This window comes from Salvelinus fontinalis, chromosome 21 (assembly GCF_029448725.1).
Source record: "Salvelinus fontinalis isolate EN_2023a chromosome 21, ASM2944872v1, whole genome shotgun sequence".
NCBI lineage: Eukaryota > Metazoa > Chordata > Actinopteri > Salmoniformes > Salmonidae > Salvelinus > Salvelinus fontinalis.
Genome location: NC_074685.1, coordinates 35,247,878 through 35,270,650, shown reverse-complemented (window position 1 = coordinate 35,270,650; position 22,773 = coordinate 35,247,878). Strand labels below are relative to the sequence as shown.

Genomic DNA, 22,773 nt, shown 5'->3' with positions numbered 1-22,773 from the left:
TCCCCTGATCTGTGCCTCGACACAATCCTGTCTCGGAGCTCTACGGACAACTCCTTCGACCTCATGGCTTGGTTTTTGCTCTGACATGCACTGTCAAGTGTGGGACCTTATATAGACAGGTGTTTGTCTTTCCAAATATTATGTCCAATCAATTGAATTTACCACAGGTGGACACCAATCAAGTTGTAGAAACATCCCAAGGATGATCAATGGAAACAGGATGCACCTGAGCTCAGTTACAAAGCAAAGGGTCTGAATACTTATTTAAATATGGTATTTCTGTTTTTATTTGTAATAAATTTGCAAACATTTCTAAAAACCTGTTTTCACTTTGTCATTATGGGGTATTGTGTGTAGATTGATGAGAGAAAAAACTATTGAATCCACATTAGAATAAGGCTGTAACGTAACAAAATGTGGGAAAAGTCAAGGGGTCTGAATACTTTCTGAATGAACTATATATATAAGCAATAAGGCACAGGGGGATGGTATATGGCCAATTTACCATGGCTAAGGGCTATTCTTACGCACAACGCAAAGCGGAGTGCCTGGATATAGCCCTTAGCCGTGGTATAATGGCCATATACCACAAACCCCCGAGGTGCCTTATTGCTATTATAAACTGGTTACCAAGGTAATTAGCGCACTAAAAATAAGTTTTGTCATACCCGTGGTATACGGTCTGATATACCACAGCTGTCAGCATTCAGCATTCAGGGCTCGAACCACCCAGTTTATAAATATATTTGTAATAAGTAATAAGACACCTCGGGGGGTTGTGATATATGGCCAATATACCACAGCTAAGGGCTGTGTCATTGCTTTCGTACATAAGAACAGCCCTTAGCCGTGGTATATTGGCCATATACCACACCCCTTCTGGGCCTTATTGTTTAAAAATATATACACTGTATATGGCTCTGGGCCTACTATTTGAACTATGTAATTATGCTGTATCCTTATTATTCCCGCAAACATATATGTTGTGGGGCACATTTAAAAAAAAAATACTGCCCTACAATTAAACACTGACAAATCACAGAAATGCAATTGATGCCCAGTAACTAACATTATTATCATTCAATGATAACACTTTCATATGTAAAAGATGCAGTAAGATGTAATACATTAACAAAAAGTTACTCTATTGCTTTATCTTCCATACCATAAAAATGACAGGCTTGACTAAAACCCCTATCCCAAGCCCAAACCCATGCACCCTGCGTGGCTTGGTCATCCTCTAGGACTCCAACAGAGCCTAGCTACAGAGAGAGGCACAGAGACACCATCTGTTCCACTACCTGCTCCGTCATGAGACAAAAACTATAATCCCCAACTGCACTGAACACAATAAAAATACAGTGCATTCGGAAGGTATTCAGACCTTTGAGTTTTTCCACATTTTGTTACGTTACAGCCTTATTCTAGAGTTTCCCCTCATCAATCTACACACAATACCTCATAATGACAAAGCAAAAGAAGGTTTAAAAACAAAAACATGCAAATGTATAAAAACAAAACATTTACATAAGTATTCAGATCCTTTACTCAGTACTTTGTTGAAGCAACTTTGGGAGCAATTACAGCCTTGAGTCTTCTTGGGTATGATACTACAAACTTGGCACAACTATATTTGGGGAGTCTCTCCCATTCTTCTGTGCATATCCTCTCAAGCTCTGTCAGGTTTGATTGGGAGCGTTAGTGCACAACTATTTTCAGGTCTCTCCAGAGATATTCAATCAGGTTCAAGTCCGGGCTCTGACTGGGACACTTAAAGACATTCAGAGACTTGTCCCGAAGCCACTCTTGTGTTGTCTTGGCTGTGTGCTTAGGGTTGTTGTCCTGTTGGAAGGTGAACCTTCACCCTAGTCTGAGGTACTGAGCGCTCGGGAGCAGGTTTTCATCAAGGATCTCTCTGTACTTTGCTCTGTTCATCTTTCCCTCGATCCTGACTAGTTTCCCAGTAACTGCCACTGAAAAACATCCCCACAGCATGATGCCGCCCCCACCATGCTTCACCGTAGGGATGGTGCAAGGTTTCCTCCATATGTGACGCTTGGCATTCAGGCCAAAGAGTTCAATCTTAGTTCCATCAGACCAGAGAATCTTGTTTCTCATGGTCTGAGTCTTTAGGTGCATTTTGGCAAACTCCAAGCTGGCTGTCATGTGTCTTTTATTGAGGAGTGGCTTCCGTCTGGCCACTCTATCATAAAGGCCTGATTGGTGGAGTGCTGCAGAGTTGTCCTTCTGGAAGGTTCTCCCATCTCAACAGAGGAACTCTGGAGCTCTGTCAGAGTGACCATCGGGTTGTTGGTCACCTCCTTGACCAAGGCCCTTCTCTACCGATTGCTCAGTTTGGCCGTGCGGCCAGCTCTAGGAAAGGTTTTGGTGGTTACAAACTTCTTCCATTTAAGAATCATTGAGGCCACTGTGTTCTTGGGGACCTTCAATGCTGCAGAAACCTTTTGGTACCCTACCCCAGATCTGTGCCTCGACACAATCCTGTCTCGGAGCTCTACGGACAATTCCTTCGACCTCATGGCTTGGTTGTTGCTCTAATATGTACTGTCAACTGTGGGACCTTATATAGACAAGTGTGAGCCTTTCCAAATCAGGTCCAATCAATTGAATGTACCACAGGTGGACTCCAAGTTGTAGAAACATCAAGGATGATCAATGGAAACAGGATACACCTGAGCTTTATCCTCTGTATAATCCGTATTACTATGCTGTACACTATTGAGACAGCAGGGAACAAAGCAAACTAAAGCTGACCAAAGGAACAAACAAAGTGAAAACAATCTGGAGAAATACAATCATGTTTATTTTAAACGGTTACATCAGGTTTCGATCAACCATGGATTCATTGAACTTCATATTTTGTTAAGACCATTACAAAAGCACGAGAGCACTTCAACATAAAATGTGACCAATTTCTCTTGCATCAACTGTGATACTTGCGCCGAGAATACTGTATAGGAGATTTATACACAACTTTAATGGTGAAAAACAACGTTGGGAGAGGTACACTTCAAAGCAGTGCACTCTTGGTGTATGACAGCAAACACAGGCTCTGATTGAAAAGTGTCTGCATGGATGTCCAAGTCTCCTCCAGTTTCTCTGATACTTTAGATCCCTCCTCCATCAGCCCTGGTTCCTGGGAGATCAGTCTGAGATGCAGCTAGAGAGAGAGACGAACCAGGGTTAGTGATGGATGCAAGTCTAGCCATACATGAACACACACGTGGTACTTGCCCTCAGAACGTGCCTGTGGTGCTGTGAAGACAAAAACATAATTCTTCATGTTCTGTAAAGATGTAATTTGAATGAAGGTACTCAACAAAATAGATTGTATTTTAAGAGGGAAACAGAATATCAAGTCAAACATGTTTTCTTGTTTCATTTTTATTTGACGTCTACAGGAAATCTGGGTATTAGTTTTGATTGAATAGGGCGTTGTATATCAGAGTATTTTTACGTTTCTGTTTTTTCTTCCCAATCATAATGTTCTGATGCCATCTGCTGGCTGCAGTCAATGCAACAGAAAACAACTTTCCCCTTCATCTCGTGGCATCTGAGTTGATAACATTTAACATTAAGCTGCTCTTATACCTTTGTAACAACGATACAATTACTGTAGTAATAACATTGGACTAAAACGTAACAATAAAAACAACAAAATCAATAAAATGTAGATTAAATAAAAATAAACTGTTTTTACACAGGTATACAGTGGTTGCATTAACGCAGAACTCTTATTTTTCACGCAGAAAAATAGATCAAAAAGCTAAATAAATATCTTGCTTTGTTTTGTAAACCAGACATAAAACGCTCCTTATTGTAAGTTCTGCTCGGCATCAGACAAATCTTGTGCTTCAGTTGCACTTCTCCACTCAGATGAGAATTCACGAATGGGCATTCTATCATCAGACAGCGCTCTGACTGACGTGTAGCTACTTTTCTCTAGTACTTTTCTTGGTTTCTCCTGTAAAATGAAGATTCACTTCAGGCAAAACATTAGGAAATGTAGCTGGCTACATTCTTTCTATGATAAATATGATGGCCATGCATAATTTATTGCAAAAAAATACCTTTCTCATTTACTACTAGCCAAATTGTGTTGCACTTCTGTAGTCATCTGATGAAAATGAAGCTATTTTCCAAGGAATATGTCGCACTAATGTATTTTTTGTGATGGTAAACTATAATTGCACGGCCTTGATCACCATGTGAAGCAGAAAAAAAAATGACTTTCAATATAAAACGCAGGCAATTTAATTTTTTATTTTTAAATACAGATGTCTGCATTTTGAAAATACAGCTGTGAACTAACGCGAACCTTGGTATAACAGCGGCTTATTAAACGTGCAGTGTTAGTGACTATGATATTTATGTGGTTACCTTAAGGAAGAGAGCCAGGTAGGCCTGTGCCAGATCAAAGTCTCTCTTGGAGTCCAGCATGCTGGCCACCATCTTCAGGAAACCTTGTAAGACGGAGACGTCTCCACCCATATCAGGGGCCAGGCCTCGGAGTTCGGTATCAATTCCAGACGGACCCATCTCTTTCAGCATCCCCACAGGGCCATCATCTGGAGGAAACAATGACGACGGGTTATTCATTGTATTGCTATTGTCCTGAGGTACATGCCATTAGAAATGTAAAATAATACTTTAGTTAGTGCACATGCTAATGTCTTGACTTCATAGCAGTTGGCCCAAGTATTGTGATTACAAAAGATATTCTTGCGTTTTTATGGCCTCAGAATTGATTTGGGGTTAGAGGAATTGCTATGCTTGCAAGAGGTGTGCGGTGAGTAATAGCTAGCTAAGTGAGAGTCAGACTTACATTTGTTGCTGAGCATAGCAGATTCTAGCTGTTGGTAGAAAAGGGACTTCTGTGCCAGGACTCCAAAATTCACAATCTTTGACTGGGAAAAAAGTAAACAAAAAGAAGTATTGTTTAAACCAAATAACAGTTATTATGGGAGTAGGGATAATATGAAAAGCAAACAACCTTTTTTAAAGTTGGAATCAGCAGTAGGGGAAACAGCGCCACTGTCCACCCCACAGCCGTTATTGTTTTGTTGACAAAGCAGAGGTGGGGAGGGTCGCCTAGAGCCCTGCACGGGAATGAATTTCAAGTCCGAGCCCTACCCATGCCAGCGACACTCAGGCCCTACCCTACCCAGGTCTGATTGCTTCTGACAATTTTAAGGCCCGGCCCTGCCCGAAATCCAAAATAACTTCCCCTGTTAGCAAATGCATTATAGCTACTCCTCGCTGTCTGTCAGTCGCTGCTCATGGTGGTTCTGTATCTGTGAGTATCTATAGCAAATGGCTCCGCCTGGGCTGCTCTGTTCAATGACGAGACAGAGAGCAGTAGACTGTTAGCTACTTAGTCCCTCTGAACTCCGACAAAACTCAAGGAACATTAATATTTTCTGTGAAAGAATCTCTCCTGTCTTATATTTGATGAGGTTGAAGCACTTCTGACACCATGTTATGATCTTAGTCAGATATGACAGTACCTCGCAGCAGATCACGAGCAAATAGCTCAGCTTCAAAATGTCAGTGGTCAATTTAGTGATACCCGAGCCCTGCCCATACCCTCGTTATTGATGGGAAAAACAGACCTTACCTGGCCCTAACCCATTGGGCTTGGGTTGGGTAGTTGAGCTTTAGCGTCGCCCATGTTAGAGAAAAAAAAGTGTTTGTTGTTTGCACTAACTTCATTGTTGTTGTTGTGGAAGAATGGCGCCAAAGGAGATGGCTGCCGTTTCACGATCCCGTAACTAATTGTGCTATAGTGTATGTTTTTTAGCGTTATTTGTAAGTTATTTTGTACATAATGTTTATGCCACCATTTCTTATGACTGGAAAGAGCTTTTAGATATCAGGACACCGATTACTCAACCCATACTGGAGGAATACTTTTTCTTCAATGAGTCGGACGGGAAGGATTTACTTCAGACACCCGGCAAGGGCCTCAACCCCGTCATTCGCAGGAGAAAAAGACAGTGGTGTCGTGGACGAAGATCCGGGTGCCTTGTTAGGATCCGTCACCGAGAGGGTAATCTACCTTTCCCATCGGTCCAATTAGCCAACGTACAATCAAATCGATAATAAAATAGTCAAACTCAGATCACGATATCCCACCAAATGGGACATTAAAAACTGTAATATCTTGTGTTTTACCGAGTCGTGGCTGAACGACGACGTGAATAACATACAGCTGGCGGGTTTTAAGCTTTTCGGCAGGATAGAACAGCGGACTCTGGTAAGACGAGGGGTGGCGGTCTATGTACAGTTGAAGTCGGAAGTTTACATACACCTTAGCCAAATACATTTCAACTCAGTTTTTCACAATTCCTGACATTTAATCCTAGTAAAATTCCATGTCTTAGGTCAGTTAGGATCACCACTTTATTTTAAGAATGTGAAATGTCAGAATAATAGTAGAGAGAATGATTTATTTCAGCTTTATATTTCTTTCATCACATTCCCAGTGTGTCAGAAGTTTACATACACTCAATTAGTATTTGGTAGCATTGCCTTTAAATTGTTTAACTTGGGTTAAATGTTTCAGGTAGCCTTCTACAAGCTTCCCACAATAAGTTGGGTGAATTCTGGCCCATTCCTCCTGACAGAGCTGGTGTAACTGAGTCAGGTTTGTAGGCCTCCTTGCTCACACACACTTTCAGTTCTGCCCACACATTTTCTATAGGATTGAGGTCAGGGCTTTGTGATGACCACTCCAATACCTTGACTTTGTTGTCCTTAAGCCATATTGCCACAACTTTGGAAGTATGCTTGGGTTCATTGCCCATTTGGAAGACCCATTTGCTACCAAGATTTAACTTCCTGACTGATGTCTTGAGATGTTGCTTCAATATATCCACATAATTTTCCTCCCTCATGATGCCATCTATTTTGTGAAGTGCACCAGTCGCTCCTGCAGCAAAGCACCCCCACAACATGACGCTGCCACCCCCGTGCTTCTTGGTTGGGATGGTGTTCTTCGGCTTGCAAGCTTCCCCCTTTTTCCTCCAAACATAACGATGGTCATTATGGCCAAACAGTTATATTTTTGTTTCATCAGACCAGAGGACATTTCTACAAAAAAATACGATCTTTGTGCCCATGTGCAGTTGCAAACCGTAGTCTTGCTTTTTTATGGCGGTTTTGGAGCAGTGGCTTCTTCCTTGTTGAGCAGCCTTTCATGTTATGCAACTATAGGACTCATTTTACTGTGGATACAGATACGTTTGTAGCTGTTTCCTCCAGCATCTTCACAGGGTCCTTTGCTGTTGTGCTGGGATTGATTTGCACTTTTCGCACCCAAGTACGTTCCTCTCTAGGAGACAGAACACGTCTCCTTCCTGAGCGCTATGACGGCTGCGTGGTCGCATGGTGTTTATGCTTGCGTACTATTGTTTGTACAGATGAAAGTAGTACCTTCAGGCATGATTTTCCCATGATATCAAGCAAAGAGGCACTGAGATTGAAGGTAGGCCTTGAAATATAACCACAGGAACACCTCCAATTGATTCAAATGATGTAAATTAGCCTATCAGAAGCTTCTAAAGCCATGACATCATTTTCTGGAATTTTACAAGTTGTTTAAAGGCACAGTCAACTTAGTATATGTAACTTCTGACCCACTGGAATAGTGATACATTGAATTATTGGAAAAACTACTTGTGTCATGCACAAAGTAGATGTCCTAACCGACTTGCCAAAACTATAGTTTGTTAACAAGAAATTTGTGGAGTGGTTGAAAAACGAGTTTTAATGACCCCAACCTAAGTGTATGGAAACTTCCGACTTCAACTGTATATTTGTAAACAGCTGGTGCACGAAATCTAAGGAAGTATCGAGGTTTTGCACGTCTGAGGTAGAGTATTTAATGATAAGCTGTAGACAACACTATCTACCTAGAAATTTCTCATCTATATTCTTCGTAGCTGCCCATTTCCCACCACAAACCAATGTTGGCACTAAGACTGCACTTAATGAGCTGTATACGGCCATAAGCAAACAGGAAAACGCTCTCCCAGAGGCGGCGCTCCTAGTGGCTGGGGACTTTAATGCAGAAAAACTCAAATGAATTTGACCTCATTTCTACCAGCATGTTAAATGTGCAACCAGAGGAGAAAAAACAACAACTCTCGACCACTTTTACTCCACACACAGAGAAGCATACAAAGCATTTAGTACACCACACCAGTCACTGGCTTCATCAATAAGTGCACCGATGACGTCGTCCCCACAGTGACCGTACGTACATACCCCAACCAGAAGCCATGGATTACAGGCAACATCTGCACTGAGCTAAAGGGTAGAGCTGCCGCTTTCAAGGAGCGGGACTCTAACCCGGAAGCTTATAAGAAATTCTGCTATGCCCTCCGCCGAACCATCAAACAGACAAAGTGTCAATACAGGACTAAGATCGAATCGCACTACACCGTCTCCGATGCTCGTCGGATGTGGCAGGGCTTGCAAACTATTAGACTACAAAAGGGAAGCACACGAGCCTACCAGACGAGCTAAATGACTTCTATGCTCGCTTCGAGGCAAGTAGCACTGAAGCATGCATGACAGCATCAGCTGTTCCGGACGACTGTGTGATGACGCTCTCCGTAGCTGATGCGAGTAAGACCTTTCAACAGGTCAACATTCACAAGGCCGCAGGGCCAGACAGATTACCAGGACGTGTACTCCGAGAATGCACTTACCAACTGGCAAGGGTCTTCACATTTTCAACCTCTCCCTGTCTGAGTCTGTAATACCAACATGTTTCAAGCAGACCACCATAGTCCCTGTGCCCAAGAACACTAAGGTAACCTGCTTAAATTAATACCGACCTATAGCACTCACGTCTGAAGCCATGAAGTGCTTTGAAAGGCTAAACACCTCCAAGGGTAGGTTAAGGGTAGCTAACAACACATTAGCCACGCTGATCCTCAACACGGGGTCCCCTCAGTCCCCTCCTGTACTGCCTGTTCACTCATGACCAGGTATGACTCCAACACCATCATTAAGTTTGCTGATGACACAACAGTGGTAGGCCTGATCACCGACAATGACGAGACAGCCTACAGGGAGGAGTTAAGCAACCTGACCGTGTGGTGCCAGGACAACAAACTCTCCCTCAACATGATCAAGAAAAGGAGATGATTGTGGGCTACAGGAAAAGGAGGACCGAGCACGCCCACATTCTCATCAATGGGGTTGTAGTGGAGCAGGTTGAGAGCTTCAAGCTCCTTGGTGTTCACATCACCAACAAACTAACATGGTCCAAGCACACCAAGACAGTCGTGAAGAGGGCATGACAAAACCTATTCCCCCCCAGGAGACTGAAAAGATTTGGCATGGGTCCTCAGATCCTCAAAAGGTTCTACAGCTGCACCAGAAAGCATCCTAACTGGTTGCATCACTGCCTGGCAACTGCTCGGCCTCCGACCGCAAGGCACTCGAGGGTAGTGCGTCTGGCTCTGTACATCACTGGGGCCAAGCTTCCTGCCATCCAGGACCTCTACACCAGGCGGTGTCAGAGGAAGGCCCTAAAAATTATCAAAGACCCCAGCCACCCTAGTCATAGACTGTTCTCTCTGCTACCGCATGGGAGCACCAGGTCTATGACTAGGGTGGCTGGGGTCTTTGATAGCACCAAGTCTAGGTCCAAGAGGCTTCTGAACAGCTTCTACCCTCAAGCCATAAGACTCCTGAACATCTAATTAAAATGGCTACCCAGACCATCTGTAATGCCCCCTCCTCCCCCCTTTACACTGCTGCTACTCTCTGTTTATTATCTATGCATAATAACTCTACCTACATGTACAAATTACCTCGACTAACTGGTGCCCTCGCACATCGACTCTGTACCAGTACCCCCTGTATTTTTTCTTAAAACGGCATTGTTGGTTATGGGCTTGTAAGTAAGCATTTCACTGTAAGTTCTACACCTATTGCAGACCTGCCAACCCTGTCCAACTTTTTAGAGCACCAGACGCGCGCGGCAAATTGAAGATTCAACTCGCGCTCGTAGCACTCCCCGAATTGGGGTTCCTTCCCCCGCACGTGCAAGCGTTGTTCGCGAGTCTGATCGCAATTATAGAATTGTACCAAATCAAGTCTACAAAAAGGTTGGAATACTTTGACAGCATTCCAGGTTAAACACATGGTAAAAGTCACTAACAAGATGTAATTAGAAAGAACACACAAAGGTCCTTTATTCTTAAACGTAAAAAAACATATTAAGCAAATAATAACAAGTTGTTTGTTTAAGTACAAAATGTACAAACGTCTTATCCAAGGGAATAAAAAAATGTAAAAAAAATGATAAGAGCAACAAATGTTTGAGCAGAGCATCAGTATCAAATAAACATGTTATCCATAATAAAAAGGAAAAAACTATGATAGGAAACAGTGGGTGAGAACAAACCTTCTGGAGACCTTCAAATGTTCAGGAAATCATTTCCTAGACAGATTTGCCTGGCAGCTAGCAGATTTAGCCTCACGCAGCAGGGCATCAGGGTAGACTTCTCCGTGGCAAACAGTTCCTCTGGCAATCATTGAAACCTTGGTAATGAGGGCACTCAGCATGTCTGTACTGAGGGAAGCTCTGTACTGGGTTTTGTCCTTGGAAACGAGACTGAATATCCCCAGCATCAGAGCCAAAGGGTGGGAGTAGACCAGGCTGCCACCCCCTTTTCATTGTGCAGACTTCTCTCCTGGCCTGATCCGTGCGCATGTTGACCAGACTCTGCTCAAAGGTTGTTGCCTGATAAGAGTCTAAACTCATCTTCCACCAGATCAACAGAGGCTCCCTCAGAAATAATGCAGGGAAAGCATGCCGTGAAAAAGTTGAGGGATGAGATCTTGGCTGTCTGCCTGTTGGCAATGTGTCAGCCGATGTAAAGGTGCTTATTGGATGTCTGTGCAGCACATACATCATTTCAGATTTTTGAAATTGATCAAATCTCAAATCTACTGCAACGGCATTTTAGAAGCATTGCCTCTATAGCTAATACAGGACACTCATTCATTCTTCATCGCGCCGTCTTCTAAACTCCCGACTCCATTTAATGCCAATATGTTTATATTTATTTGGGATTATACTTTTGTAGTGATTTTCATGACGTGGATCATAATTTCAGTTACAGTCTATCAGGTTGCGCGATCCTCGTAATGTTACGTGGAAAATACAACTAATGGGACGCAGAATTAAATGTATATCACTCGCACAAATGCGACCAGTTATTTTTCTTATTTGCATTTAATTTATTTCACTAGCAAATGCGAGTGAACTGCTGGCACTTTAGAGCCCACTGAATGTCCATCTTATGTTCGCTAACGTTAGCGTGAAACAATTAAGTGTTTACCTTTCCACAACACACGGAGTGGAAAAGGGATTTGTCCATGTGTCCATGTGTTAACGTACAGCTGACAGTCGGCAAACTCAGCATCACAACAAACAGGAGGAGGAGCAGACACGGGGTAGCTACGTCCAATAATTATGTATTCATCGCCGCGTCCGTTGACACAAACTCCGTAGATGCCTGTGTGTTGCAGCCCGAGAACAGGGATGTTAGATTTACTCAGTGGATTTATTTTTTTATTCAAATGTAATTTCAAAAATAATAATAAATCAGTCCCTATTCATTTCTGTGTACTTTAAACTCGGATCTCGTACATGGACAGAGAGTTGCGTAGTTGGTACGCAAAATGTGTGCATGTTGGCAGGTCTGCTATTGTATTCGGCGCATGTGACAAATACAATTTGACTTGAACATCGCAAACAGACATTGCAGTATCAACATTAAGGATGCCAGCTCCTGTTATTTACATTAAATGTTTAGAAAAAATATGAACATGTATTTTACAGTGTTGTGGTTTCAGGGTCATTCATGGAGTTCTGTTTATTATCAGAACTTGAAGAAGTCGCTAACTTCTCTCACCTGTTCCCCCTGGTTGGAGCCTTCAGAGGGGGCAAACTGTGGAATTAGTCCTGGGATGGTGGGCATAAAGAAGGGGGCAGCCTTTGGAACCTTGGGGGGCGCCTTGGGTTTGTTCCGTTGCTATATGTGAAAGGGGAAAACACCAATGTCATTTCAGTCCGACATAACAAAAACAAAATATATGAGCACTGTGAATGTCTGTCTTATGACGCGATGACAATGATATTACTACACGTGTTGTCAGTCACTGCAAGTATAAGGAGACTTGTGTTGCCTTGGGTTTAGCTCAGAGGGCTAAGAGAGTCTTGAGTCGCACAGACAACCTGGGCTTGAGACCCTGTAGGTGACCCATTTTCCCTCCAGACAACCACAGTGTGACATGCTCACCTTGATGATGTCGAGGTGCAGCAGGTTCTTCCAGCGAGAGTCGGCCAGCAGAGAGAGGGTGACCAGCTGCTCGTCCAGTTGCTCAGGAGACTCATACTCTATCATCTCAGTGTCGAGATCAGCATCTCCCTCTCCCTCTTCATCTGCAGAAGAAAACTCATGTTTCTTTGGGAACGGATACCATCAACTACCATTGAATATTGCTTAAGTTCCAGAAAGGCTATTTCAAGCATTTGAATGCCACACACATTACGGCACAGTATTGTTTTTCTCCATCAATATCTAGTCAATATTCAAAAGGACCGCTTGAATAATTGGCTGGTACCACTGTTACATGTGCCAGTCCAGATGGTGTGGGGGACTTTCGAGCCCCCTGTGCTCCGTACAGAGTAAGTGCTACATGGGTACAGTGGCTGTTCAGTCGGTACCTTGGCTGGGACAGGTTCCTGGCAGCATGATCGCGGTGGGCTCGTAATCTGCAGGCAGGGGGCGCAACGACACCATACCGCACAGCGTGTTGTTGGACCTGGAAACACAACAATATGGAATTCACTCACCGTGGGATGCTCACTCAACAATAATACTAATGTAGCTGTACGAATGTTCAATCAGGAAGGCTGATCTGAATGCTCATATATACTTCATCCAGTAAGCATAACATAATTCACTTTGTTTCCTATTCTACGGGCATAGTGTGAATGAATACTGCATTCTGTCTTTGTTGTTCATTCAGCTGGGCCTGTACTCGATTGAAATACTAATACTGAATACTACTATGACGTTGTGCTCTGTAGCTCAGTTGGTAGAGCATGGCGCTTGCAACGCCAGGATAGTGGGTTCAATTCCCGGGACCTGCCGTACGTAAAATGTATGCACACATGACTAAGTCGCTTTGGGCAAAAGCGTCTGGTAAATGTCATACATTATTATTATTGCTGAATACTACCAGTTACTATCCTGAATAGTAGTATACTGGATGTGATACTACTACTCAATATACATGCAACACATTGTGTCACAGCAAACTACTTGAATACAAGGAAATATCAAAAATCCTTCATAATAATCCTTCATAAATAACTATTAAGTTGCATAGATGCTGTAACAATTGACCATATGACTACTAATTTGCTGAGTCTCATTTATTCAAAGACTAAGCTAATCAAGATTGTTCCTTTATCATCGAATGCTTGGTTGCCTGTTAGTGGGAACATTAACCAGCAGGTTAGGTTCCGTAATAATGACATAACCTCAGATAATCATTGACTCCCCCCCCGCACAGTCTTTCTTTGATGTGGTGGTGACTCATACCATAAGTAGATCCCCAAGTTGTCGACATGGGAGGAGGCTAGAAAGTCCCCTGTGGGTGACATGGTCAGACTGACTGCAGCAAAGTCGACCAAGAAGCAGTCCACCAGGCTAGGAAAGAAAGTTAACAGTGACAGAAGAAAAAAAAGAGAGAATAAATCAAGTCAAGCCTGAGAGGGAAATTCCCCTGCTGAGCACTTGAAGGAGATTCATTGATAAACTACATTTATGATAAAGCCCTAAAAAATGTAAAATAAAAAGAATCTGGACAAAAGTCATTTAAACGATTTCAGGTTATGGCGAGAGGAAATGACGAGAGGTAGCTCCAGAAGCGGAAGGGTTAGTCTTACCAGCCAGAGGGAAGGTCCCATGTTCTGATCGTACAGTCCATGGCTGCCGTTATCAACCAACGACCGTCTGGACTGAAAGCCTGAGGGGAAACGTCAGACAAGAAAAATCCTCAGTACTCAAAAATATATATATATATATCAAACTCGAGAGAAAAAAAACAGAGAAAGGGAGATCAAGAAAGATAACAACTCACCATGTCATTGACCTGTCCTCGATGGCCAGAGAACTTGCGGACAATCCTCTTGGTCTCCATGTCCATAACATTGAGCGTGAAGTCGTCCAGCGCTACGGCCAACATGCCACTTTACCAGGGACAGAAAAGACTGCAATCAGACATGTTTCTACGTTTCTATGTTATAACCACGTGAAAACTAAAATCAGTTGGAACAAGTGCAGTCGTGTAAGTGCTATTCTTCCCTGTGGTGTGATCTGTCCCGTACCTGTCCCGGTGCAGGTGTGTGGTGACGGGCCTGGTGCCCAGGTCAATGGAGCGGACCAGCTTCCTAGATTTGAACTTCCAGATGTTGACCAGTTTGTCAGCTCCGGCACTCACGGTCAGCTGGTTGAGTCCATCCACCGACACGCCGCGCACCGCCCCCCTGTGAGCTACAGGGTCAGAGATGGGACAAATGAAGCTGAATCTTTCACGGAAAGCACAAGCCAAATATACATCGGTAATTGTCTTTCTGGGGGTACTTACCTTCGTCCTCTCCATATTGACCCCTATGCATGCCAGACTGCATGTTGTAAACGTCAATATGTCCAGATGAGAGTCCTACCACCACGAAGTTACCACATGATGTGATATCCACCGCCTGAGGAGAAAGTACACATTTTAACAACATAAACAGCGCATACATTATGTTTGTTTCAAAATTAGAATAAACTTTGCATTATAAACTCATCAAATCACTTGGGTTCATTTGACACTAAAAACAACACATTTGACACATATTTAGCTACCGTAGCATGGACGCTGAGAGCGCGGTTCTTGTTGAAGCGTTCCGGCTCCAGCTTGTGTGCTCCCATGCTGCCCTTCTGATAGTTCCAGGTGGTCGTCATGAGGTACCCTCGGTGACACGCCACTATACTGTCCCAATCACTCTGACGGGCACTCTCTACATCACACATACAATCAGAGAAAACAAACGTTTTAACAAATTAAATCCCATTCAATGATAAAGGTTCCACAGATAAACTGACTTGTTTTGAGTTTGTGTGTGCTAAACATACCTGAGGCGAAAGTGGTGATGGCAGGAAGCTTAAGGTTGTCATACCTCAAGCTTTTCTTTTTGGATTTCTTCTTGTTGATGGAACCTAGTTACCAATTGGTTTATTGTCATGAAGAATAGAGCAAACAAGGATGCACGCAGGTAAACAGTACTCAAATTGACATCTCATTGTCCATAACAGCAATTTTCCTACAGCGGAAAAAATGTAATCGTACCATGTCCTAAACTCCTGTTGAATCTCTCATGAACAGTGGAGAACGACTGCAGAGTACCATCTTGACCTTAGAAAAAGAAAGAGTACAGCGGATTAGAGAGAAAAAAACCCACTCAGATGCCTTATACAACTGCCTGATGAAGCAAGTCACACATACCAGCACTGAGAATGTGATGTCCGTTCAGGCCGTGGTGCTGGACCTTAGTGGGCGGGGCGCTGTGTCCCAGACGACTCCTGAGTAGACGGCCTCCTCCGCCCGCCGTGTCAAAGATCCACACCTGAGGAAAATGACTGATCATTCAAAACTCTATGGTTGAATACCAAATCTTGAGGGCTCCCGAGTGGCGCAGCGGTCTAAGGCTCTGCATCTCAGTGAAAGAAGGCATCACTACAGTCCATGGTTTGAATCCAGGCTGTATCACATCCGGCCGTGATTGGGAGTCCCATAGGGTGGCGCACAATTGGCCCAGCGTCGTCCGGCTTTGGCCGGGGTAGGCCGTCATTGTAAATAAGAATTGTTCTTAACTGACTTGCCTAGTTAAATATGTTGGTACGAGTATGTGTTAGCAGTGCTGAATTTGCAACTTGAGATTTGCAAATACAAGCTTTAAGACAGGGGTGTCAAACTAATTTTACCCCGGGGGCCGCATTCGGTCTACAAAGAGGTCCGGGGGGAGCGCATTCGGTCTACAAAGAGGTCCGGGGGGGCACATTTGATCTACAAAGAGGTCCAGGGGGGCCGCATTCGGTCTACAAAGAGGTGCGGGGAGCCGCATTCGGTCTACAAAGAGGTCCGGGGGGAGCGCATTCGGTCTACAAAGAGGTCCGGGGGGAGCGCATTCGGTCTACAAAGAGGTCCGGGGGGCCGCATTCGGTCTACAAAGAGGTCCGGGGGGCCGCATTCGGTCTAAAAAGAGGTCCGGGGAGCCGCATTCGGTCTACAAAGAGGTCCGGGGGGAGCGCATTCGGTCTACAAAGAGGTCCGGGGGGGAGCGCATTCGGTCTACAAAGAGGTCCGGGGGGCCGCATTCGGTCTACAAAGAGGTCCGGGGGGCCGCATTCGGTCTACAAAGAGGTCCGGGGGGACGCGCATTCGGTCTACAAAGAGGTCCGGGGGGGGGGACGCGCATTCGGCCTACAAAGAGGTCCGGGGGGGCGCATTCGGTCTACAAAGAGGTCCGGGGGGGCGCATTCGGTCTACAAAGAGGTCCGGGGGGGGGCCGCATTCGGTCTACAAAGAGGTCCCGGGGGGCGCATTTGATCTTCAAAGAGGTCCGGGGGGGGCGCATTCGGTTTTCAATCTTTTACATTTTCGATGCTCCCTGACTGTCAAGCTTTCATGTCGGTGATTATTAGCAAGCTGGACACAGTCAAGAAATTAACGTAGACACAATCATTTCCACACAGTTTCAAGTGAAAATGTGGCAGTATGTTTGACACCCCTTCTTTAAGATGTGTAGTAAAAAAAAAGCAATTGTACAGTGACGCCCTCTAGTGAATGACACAATTTAAGTAACACTAACCCGAATGCCGTTATCAGCCCCATTGGTGATGAGAAGAGGCTCGCCATGGAGGAATGTTAGTCCAGCGATAGCTGTGTTGTGGGCATCTCTCATCTGACAAACAAGCTTCTTCTCCTCCAGATCCCACAGCCCAATATGTCCAAGAGGACTACCAGCCGCCATTACTGGATGGCCATCTAGAAGACAATCACATCAAAGTGTTAAGAGGTGAGTAAACATTTTATTTATTATATTGGACGCAAAGCAGTGACGCACTAGACACAAAATGAAGCCACACAATGTTGTGTTTATCATTATAATCATAAAGACAACACCTCGTTCAATTGGAGATGTCACCTGTTCTGAAGGAAAGGGAAGTGACTGGGCCCCAGTCTTGCTGGAACTTCATCAGTGACTCATCAAACTTGATGTTGTGGATGATGATCTGACCCGATGATAGGCCAACTCCTACAACGTCCACAGCTGGGGTCTGAGGGGGCGGTTTAGAGAAAATGGGTGAGAGAGAGATAAACTCGACAGGAAACAGATTGAATCTCTTTTTTCCCCCCAATTTCGAGGTATCCAATTGGTAGTTATAGTCTTGTCTCATCTCTGCAACTCCCGCACGGACCAAGCCGCACTGCTTCTTGACACAATGCCCACTTAACCCGGAAGCCATCCGCACCAATGTTTTGGAGGAAACACTGTGCACCTGGCGACCGTGTCAGCGGGCACTGCGGCAGGCCCGCCACCAGGAGTCGCTAGTGCACGATGGGACAAGGACATCCCTCCTGGCCAAACCCTCCCCTAACCCGGACGACGCTGTGCGCCGCCCCATGGGTCTCCTGGTCACGGCCGGCTGCGACAGAGCCTTAGAACACTGCGCCACTCGGGAGGCCCACACATAGAATTTCTGATTGCACAGTAGCCAACTTTTCTACACAGTAGATCCCATACAAAGTGTATACCGGGGATCATCAACTAGATTCAGCCGCAGGCTGATCTTTTCTTGAGCGGATGGTTGGGGGGGACGGAAAATAATTACAAATAATTTTAAGACTGAAAATTGACCGCAAGAAGTCAAAACCAATATAATATTTGACTGACACATAATAATTTCAAACCTTGCTTACATTTGTATACAATCACTTCTTTATATTATGCATGGGAATACTTGGGAACAGATTTCCCAAATTAAAATCACTTGGAGCTGATTTTCTGGTGTTTTAACATTTTATAAAAATGCTTTGCTCATTAAACTTGGGAAGCCAAATAAAACCACTAACAATGGTGTCAATACTTGACTTGGTCAGGAGCTCACAGGAAATATAAATAAATAAATATATATATATAAATAAAAATAAAATCGGCACCTCAAACCTCTTATTGAATATTATCTCAAAAGTACTGAGGAGTACCTGCACCAAAATATAAACTGTACCGGCACCCAAAATGAGTACCGGGACCTATTTCATTCCAAGTCAAGGACGGGCCTAATCATGCATACACCATCAGATGAAATTCATAACAAGCAGTAGCTATCGCTGTGTACGCTAAGCTACACTATGTAGGCTACTAACCGTTAGCTAAGACCCACTAAACAACTTGGCTAGCAAAAACATGCAAAACGGCCAAGCATACCGTAAAAAAAATTCAAGAGACCGTTTATAGAAGAGGATGTTGGAGCATTTCCCAAGTCATTTGATATAAGTATTTTGCATTTAAGGGCCTCAAGTTCCCCTCTATATCAATCACTGATTGCATTGATCTAATCAAGGGCCCTAAAGACAGTTTCAGTACAGTCAGAGACAATGATCAGCACTAAAACGCTCTTTTTATTCAACACTTTTAGAAATCATGAAACACTTCACCTCACACTCTTTCTAACTCCGCTGAGACATTTTTTATTTTACCAGGCAAGTCAGTTAAGAACAAATTCTTATTTACAATGACGGCCTAGGAACAGTGGGTTAACTGCCTTGTTCAGGGGCAGAACGACAGATTTTTACCTTGTCGGCTTGGGGATTCGATCTAGCAACCTTTCAGTTACCGGCCCAACGCTCTAGGCCAACCTGCCGCCCCACATGACCATCGGTCCAGTGAAATGGAAAATTTCTATTTATGCTCTGATGTAGCCTATTACTTGCGAGGCACATCGACGGACCTATTACCAGGGTTATCATATAGCTTAGCTTGAGACTTGAGTTTTCAAATACAAGGGACTGTACGTTATTTATAATAAGGAGACGGCCTACATGGAGAAATCTGACCTCTCTTACTATATATGAAAAGAGGCAAATGCATGAAACAGTGTTTATTCCCAGTCAATGTAAATAGCCTATCATTTTTAAGAACTTACTTTCATTGGAAATAGAACTTTGCCCTGTGCTTCTCCGGCCATACACTATAGTGAGGCCCTATAGGCTATTGTGCATTTAAAAGATATCAGACAATACAGTGTAGGCACACCCTGCTTACATTTTCACTCAAAGTGATTTAGACCAAGAAAAAGTTGGTGACCACTGTTCTAGTCTACGGCTGCCTAGTGCGATTATTAACGTTACATAGGCCTACGGTTTATTATGTGTAGAGTCGCATGTTAAAATGCAAGAGTCATGGATTTCCGTAGGTCTACAAGACTATTTGGTCTGTAATGCGAATTCACATTCGATGGTTTGTTATGTGTGACTGAATACAGTAGGGTATAGGGGAGGCTATGCGTTTATGATCATTTAAATATGGTTCGAGTGCCCAAATATTGGCCCACTTAAATTTTTGCTGGCCCTGCCATCATCAGATTTCTGCCTATGCCACTGCCTGCATGTCTTCCCGAGCCAGAATGTAGGCTACACAGTACCTTCATTCTATACTGTATTTGAAAGGAGTTGAACACGTGTTTGCTTGACTGTTCCTCAACCTAAAAATTTTCAGCTTTGAGAAATGTAAAATGATACTTTAACCAACCTGCTGAAGCACTGTAACTCCTGATGGCCATCCAGTGAAGGTGTACAGAAGCTTGCTAAGATACAAAAGAAATGCACTTAATGAGCACAGAGAACATGGCAAACATTCCTACATTGAAGACCCAACTTTGATAAAGCACACTACAACAATTTCAGTTGCATTAATACAGATATTTGGCTGTTCTGTCCTTCCAACAGTTTTATGATTTCACAAACAAATGATAAACCAATACTTTTTAGTTCAAAATATTTGAAAACTACATGAACGACCGTACTTGGATTTGACATTCCAGAGCTGGAGACCTCCTTGGCTACTCCCAAACAGGATCTTGTTCAGGTAAGTGCTTGGGTGCATTACAGCAGACACCTCAAATGACACTTTGTCAAATGTTATCTGCAGGTACTCCTCTGTGGGACAGACAAGCGCGAGAGAACAAAACCATTTAACCGACGCCACAACAACTGGTTTGACTGGAGAATGAAAAACCACTGATCATCATTTCAAAACAATCACTTTACCAAAACCTGTTCAACTCAAGGTTAATTGGAACAGATCAACTCAAAAGATGATCCCAATGAACAGTTGTGCATTATTTTAGCAACACCAACCCTCTGACTCCACATCCCAAACGATGACAGCATTGTCCCGGTCTACAGAAATGATGTGATCCCCAAAAGGCAGCAGGAGGTGAACATCGGCTCCATGGCCGGTGTACGTGTGAACAACCTGGATAGACGCAACATCTCAGTCAGTTTACTATAAGCAATGTCATTCACTATAATCAACGTAACATTTACGCTAAAGCGAGTGCGTGCCCTCAGCTAGCCTCGCGTCATGACAAGTAGGTGGCCTAAATAGTTTGATGTCATCATCATCATATAATATATTCATCATATAAGTGATGGAATGAATACTTCACCTCTTTGTTCCTGGCAAATGCTGATACTTTTTTCCCAATTGCAACATAGACCAGCATTCGATCAGCTGCTAGGTATGATATGTCCTCTGGAAGTGCATTACCTTGGGAAAATTCATACATTCCTTAAATCTACAGTCAAATTGTTTGAAACTGTAACACCGGTGAATTAATAAAGGGAGCTAGACTTAGTGATATGAGTGATCGTCATACACAGTCGGGAACCTCTTACAGACATTAACAGAATCCAATCTTCCCGATGTATGCCCTCCTTTTGTGTTGTAGCTTGACACATGCCCACATTAGGAAGAGCAAACAGTGTCTCTTCTGGCAGATATGCATTTGAGTGCTGTTGATTTCTGTTGGGAGGACGTCCCACTGTGTAAAATGTCATATCACAAAGGCTACCTTTAAATTAAACGACATAATTATACAAGAAGTCCTACTTACTGACAGCAACGATTCCAAGTTTCTTGACCTGTAACATTGCAAATGGTTGATATCATTACCAAACAAAACAATGGAATGGACAATGGAATGCGCAAAAAGGTGAAGTGATGATGTCTTTTTAGTCACTGTTATGGCTACAGAACTAATGATGACCACCAATAGGACCACTCCGAGGATAATATGAGAATTAGCGAGCTATCAGACAACTAAATGTACTCTTGGGCGCAGTATTTCCAGCATACTGCACTCTGACTGCAATCTTTTTTCGTAAGGGTAAATAACGTTATTTTAGAAAAGGCTGCCGTCAAAATCTGGCATTGCATTCGTGGCACTTCCTCTAGCTATGTTGTTTCATCGATCTAGTTGACATCAGGAAATGGCAAAGACACTATCATCATATGTGTTTTCAATTAGTGCTATGTGACAAGTAAATGGCTAACTTTATCGTTACATTTATCAACATAAGTACTTACATTGTACGTGTGGAAACAGTTTCCCACGGATGTTACAATGTAGAACTCTCGATGTTTCTTATGGTACCGTACCACGTGTGAGAGGTGATTCGAATAAAGTCCCAATGCTCTGAAGCCTGAAAATATAACGCTTCCCTTTTTACTACCCACAGGCATGTTTTAGGTTATGATGTATATCAAGTAATGCTTTCTATGAAATGTAGCGACCTTTTTCGTAATCTATTTGAAACGGCAAGCAGAATAACGTTATTCCTGTGATTCTTCAATGTTTTCAAAGCGTGAACACATCTTGTGTAACACTGAAATGTGTCCGATAGACTGGATTTAACAGAATTATAACTTCCGCGTGATAAATTCCCTGATATTCCCTCCATAAATATCTACCCCTCTCAATCTCTATTATATTGCAAATAAATGTATCAACAAAATCTTGAAAACGGTCTGATAAATTATTAGTATAGTAAATAATATATTGCCTTGTGTGTCTATTGAGAATAAAATAATGAATTAAACCCCCACCCCATATTTTGTCTTGTAGCTAAATATATTTTGTGTTGTAGCTAAATATATTTTGTGTTGTAGCTAAATATATTTTGTGTTGCAGCTAAATATATTTTGTGTTGCAGCTAAATATATTTTGTGTTGTAGCTAAATATATTTTGTGTTGTAGCTAAATATATTTTGTGTTGTAGCTAAATATATTTTGTGTTGTAGCTAAATCAAAATACGCTATTACAGTGTTTATTATCAAACGTTTATTATTATTTTTTAAATACAGAAATAAGACATCATTAATAAATCCTGAAATAACCAAATTAAAAATACGTTGAAATGAAAAATGTAATATCTGAAAATAAGCAATCATATAGAACATACATAGATTTCACCAAAGAAGGTTGCATAAGTACATTTACAGAAAATACTTGATAAACAATTACAGCGTTGATTAATATTTGATTTCTAAAACAATATAAAACAGATTTTCTGCTGCTGGTTTTAAATGTGGCTAGGATTTA

At 42.9% G+C, this 22,773-nt stretch overlaps 1 protein-coding gene across 1 annotated transcript; it reads right to left on the bottom strand.

Annotated features, from left to right (window-relative positions):
• Positions 1-2,803: 2,803 nt before the first annotated feature.
• wdr36 (WD repeat domain 36) lies at positions 2,804-22,080 on the bottom strand. Its single transcript, XM_055874969.1, has 23 exons — positions 21,758-22,080; positions 21,285-21,312; positions 20,838-20,938; positions 20,527-20,644; positions 20,193-20,325; positions 19,919-19,973; positions 17,312-17,444; positions 16,976-17,151; positions 15,610-15,730; positions 15,454-15,519; positions 15,240-15,323; positions 14,970-15,124; positions 14,707-14,821; positions 14,447-14,612; positions 14,200-14,308; positions 14,006-14,085; positions 13,659-13,766; positions 12,776-12,873; positions 12,348-12,490; positions 11,961-12,080; positions 4,847-4,928; positions 4,402-4,589; positions 2,804-3,181 (listed from the first exon to the last, which is right to left on the bottom strand). Exons 1-23 carry the CDS (start codon positions 21,911-21,913, stop codon positions 3,032-3,034), a joined length of 2,685 nt encoding a protein of 894 aa, XP_055730944.1. The 5' UTR covers positions 21,914-22,080; the 3' UTR covers positions 2,804-3,031.
• Positions 22,081-22,773: the final 693 nt, after the last annotated feature.

What these genes read in the sequence shown, in the direction of transcription:
- wdr36 (XM_055874969.1), bottom strand. Translation starts at nt 21,913, where the DNA reads ATGCCTGTGGGTAGTAAAAAGGGAAGCGTTATATTTTCAGGCTTCAGA. An exon ending in TTCCCTTTCCTTCAGAACAG is followed by an intron (nt 17,152 to 17,311) that starts GTGACATCTCCA and finishes ATTGTCTTCTAG; the next exon opens with ATGGCCATCCAGTAATGGCG. An exon ending in CAACAGGAGTTTAGGACATG is followed by an intron (nt 15,324 to 15,453) that starts GTACGATTACAT and finishes ATTGGTAACTAG; the next exon opens with GTTCCATCAACAAGAAGAAA.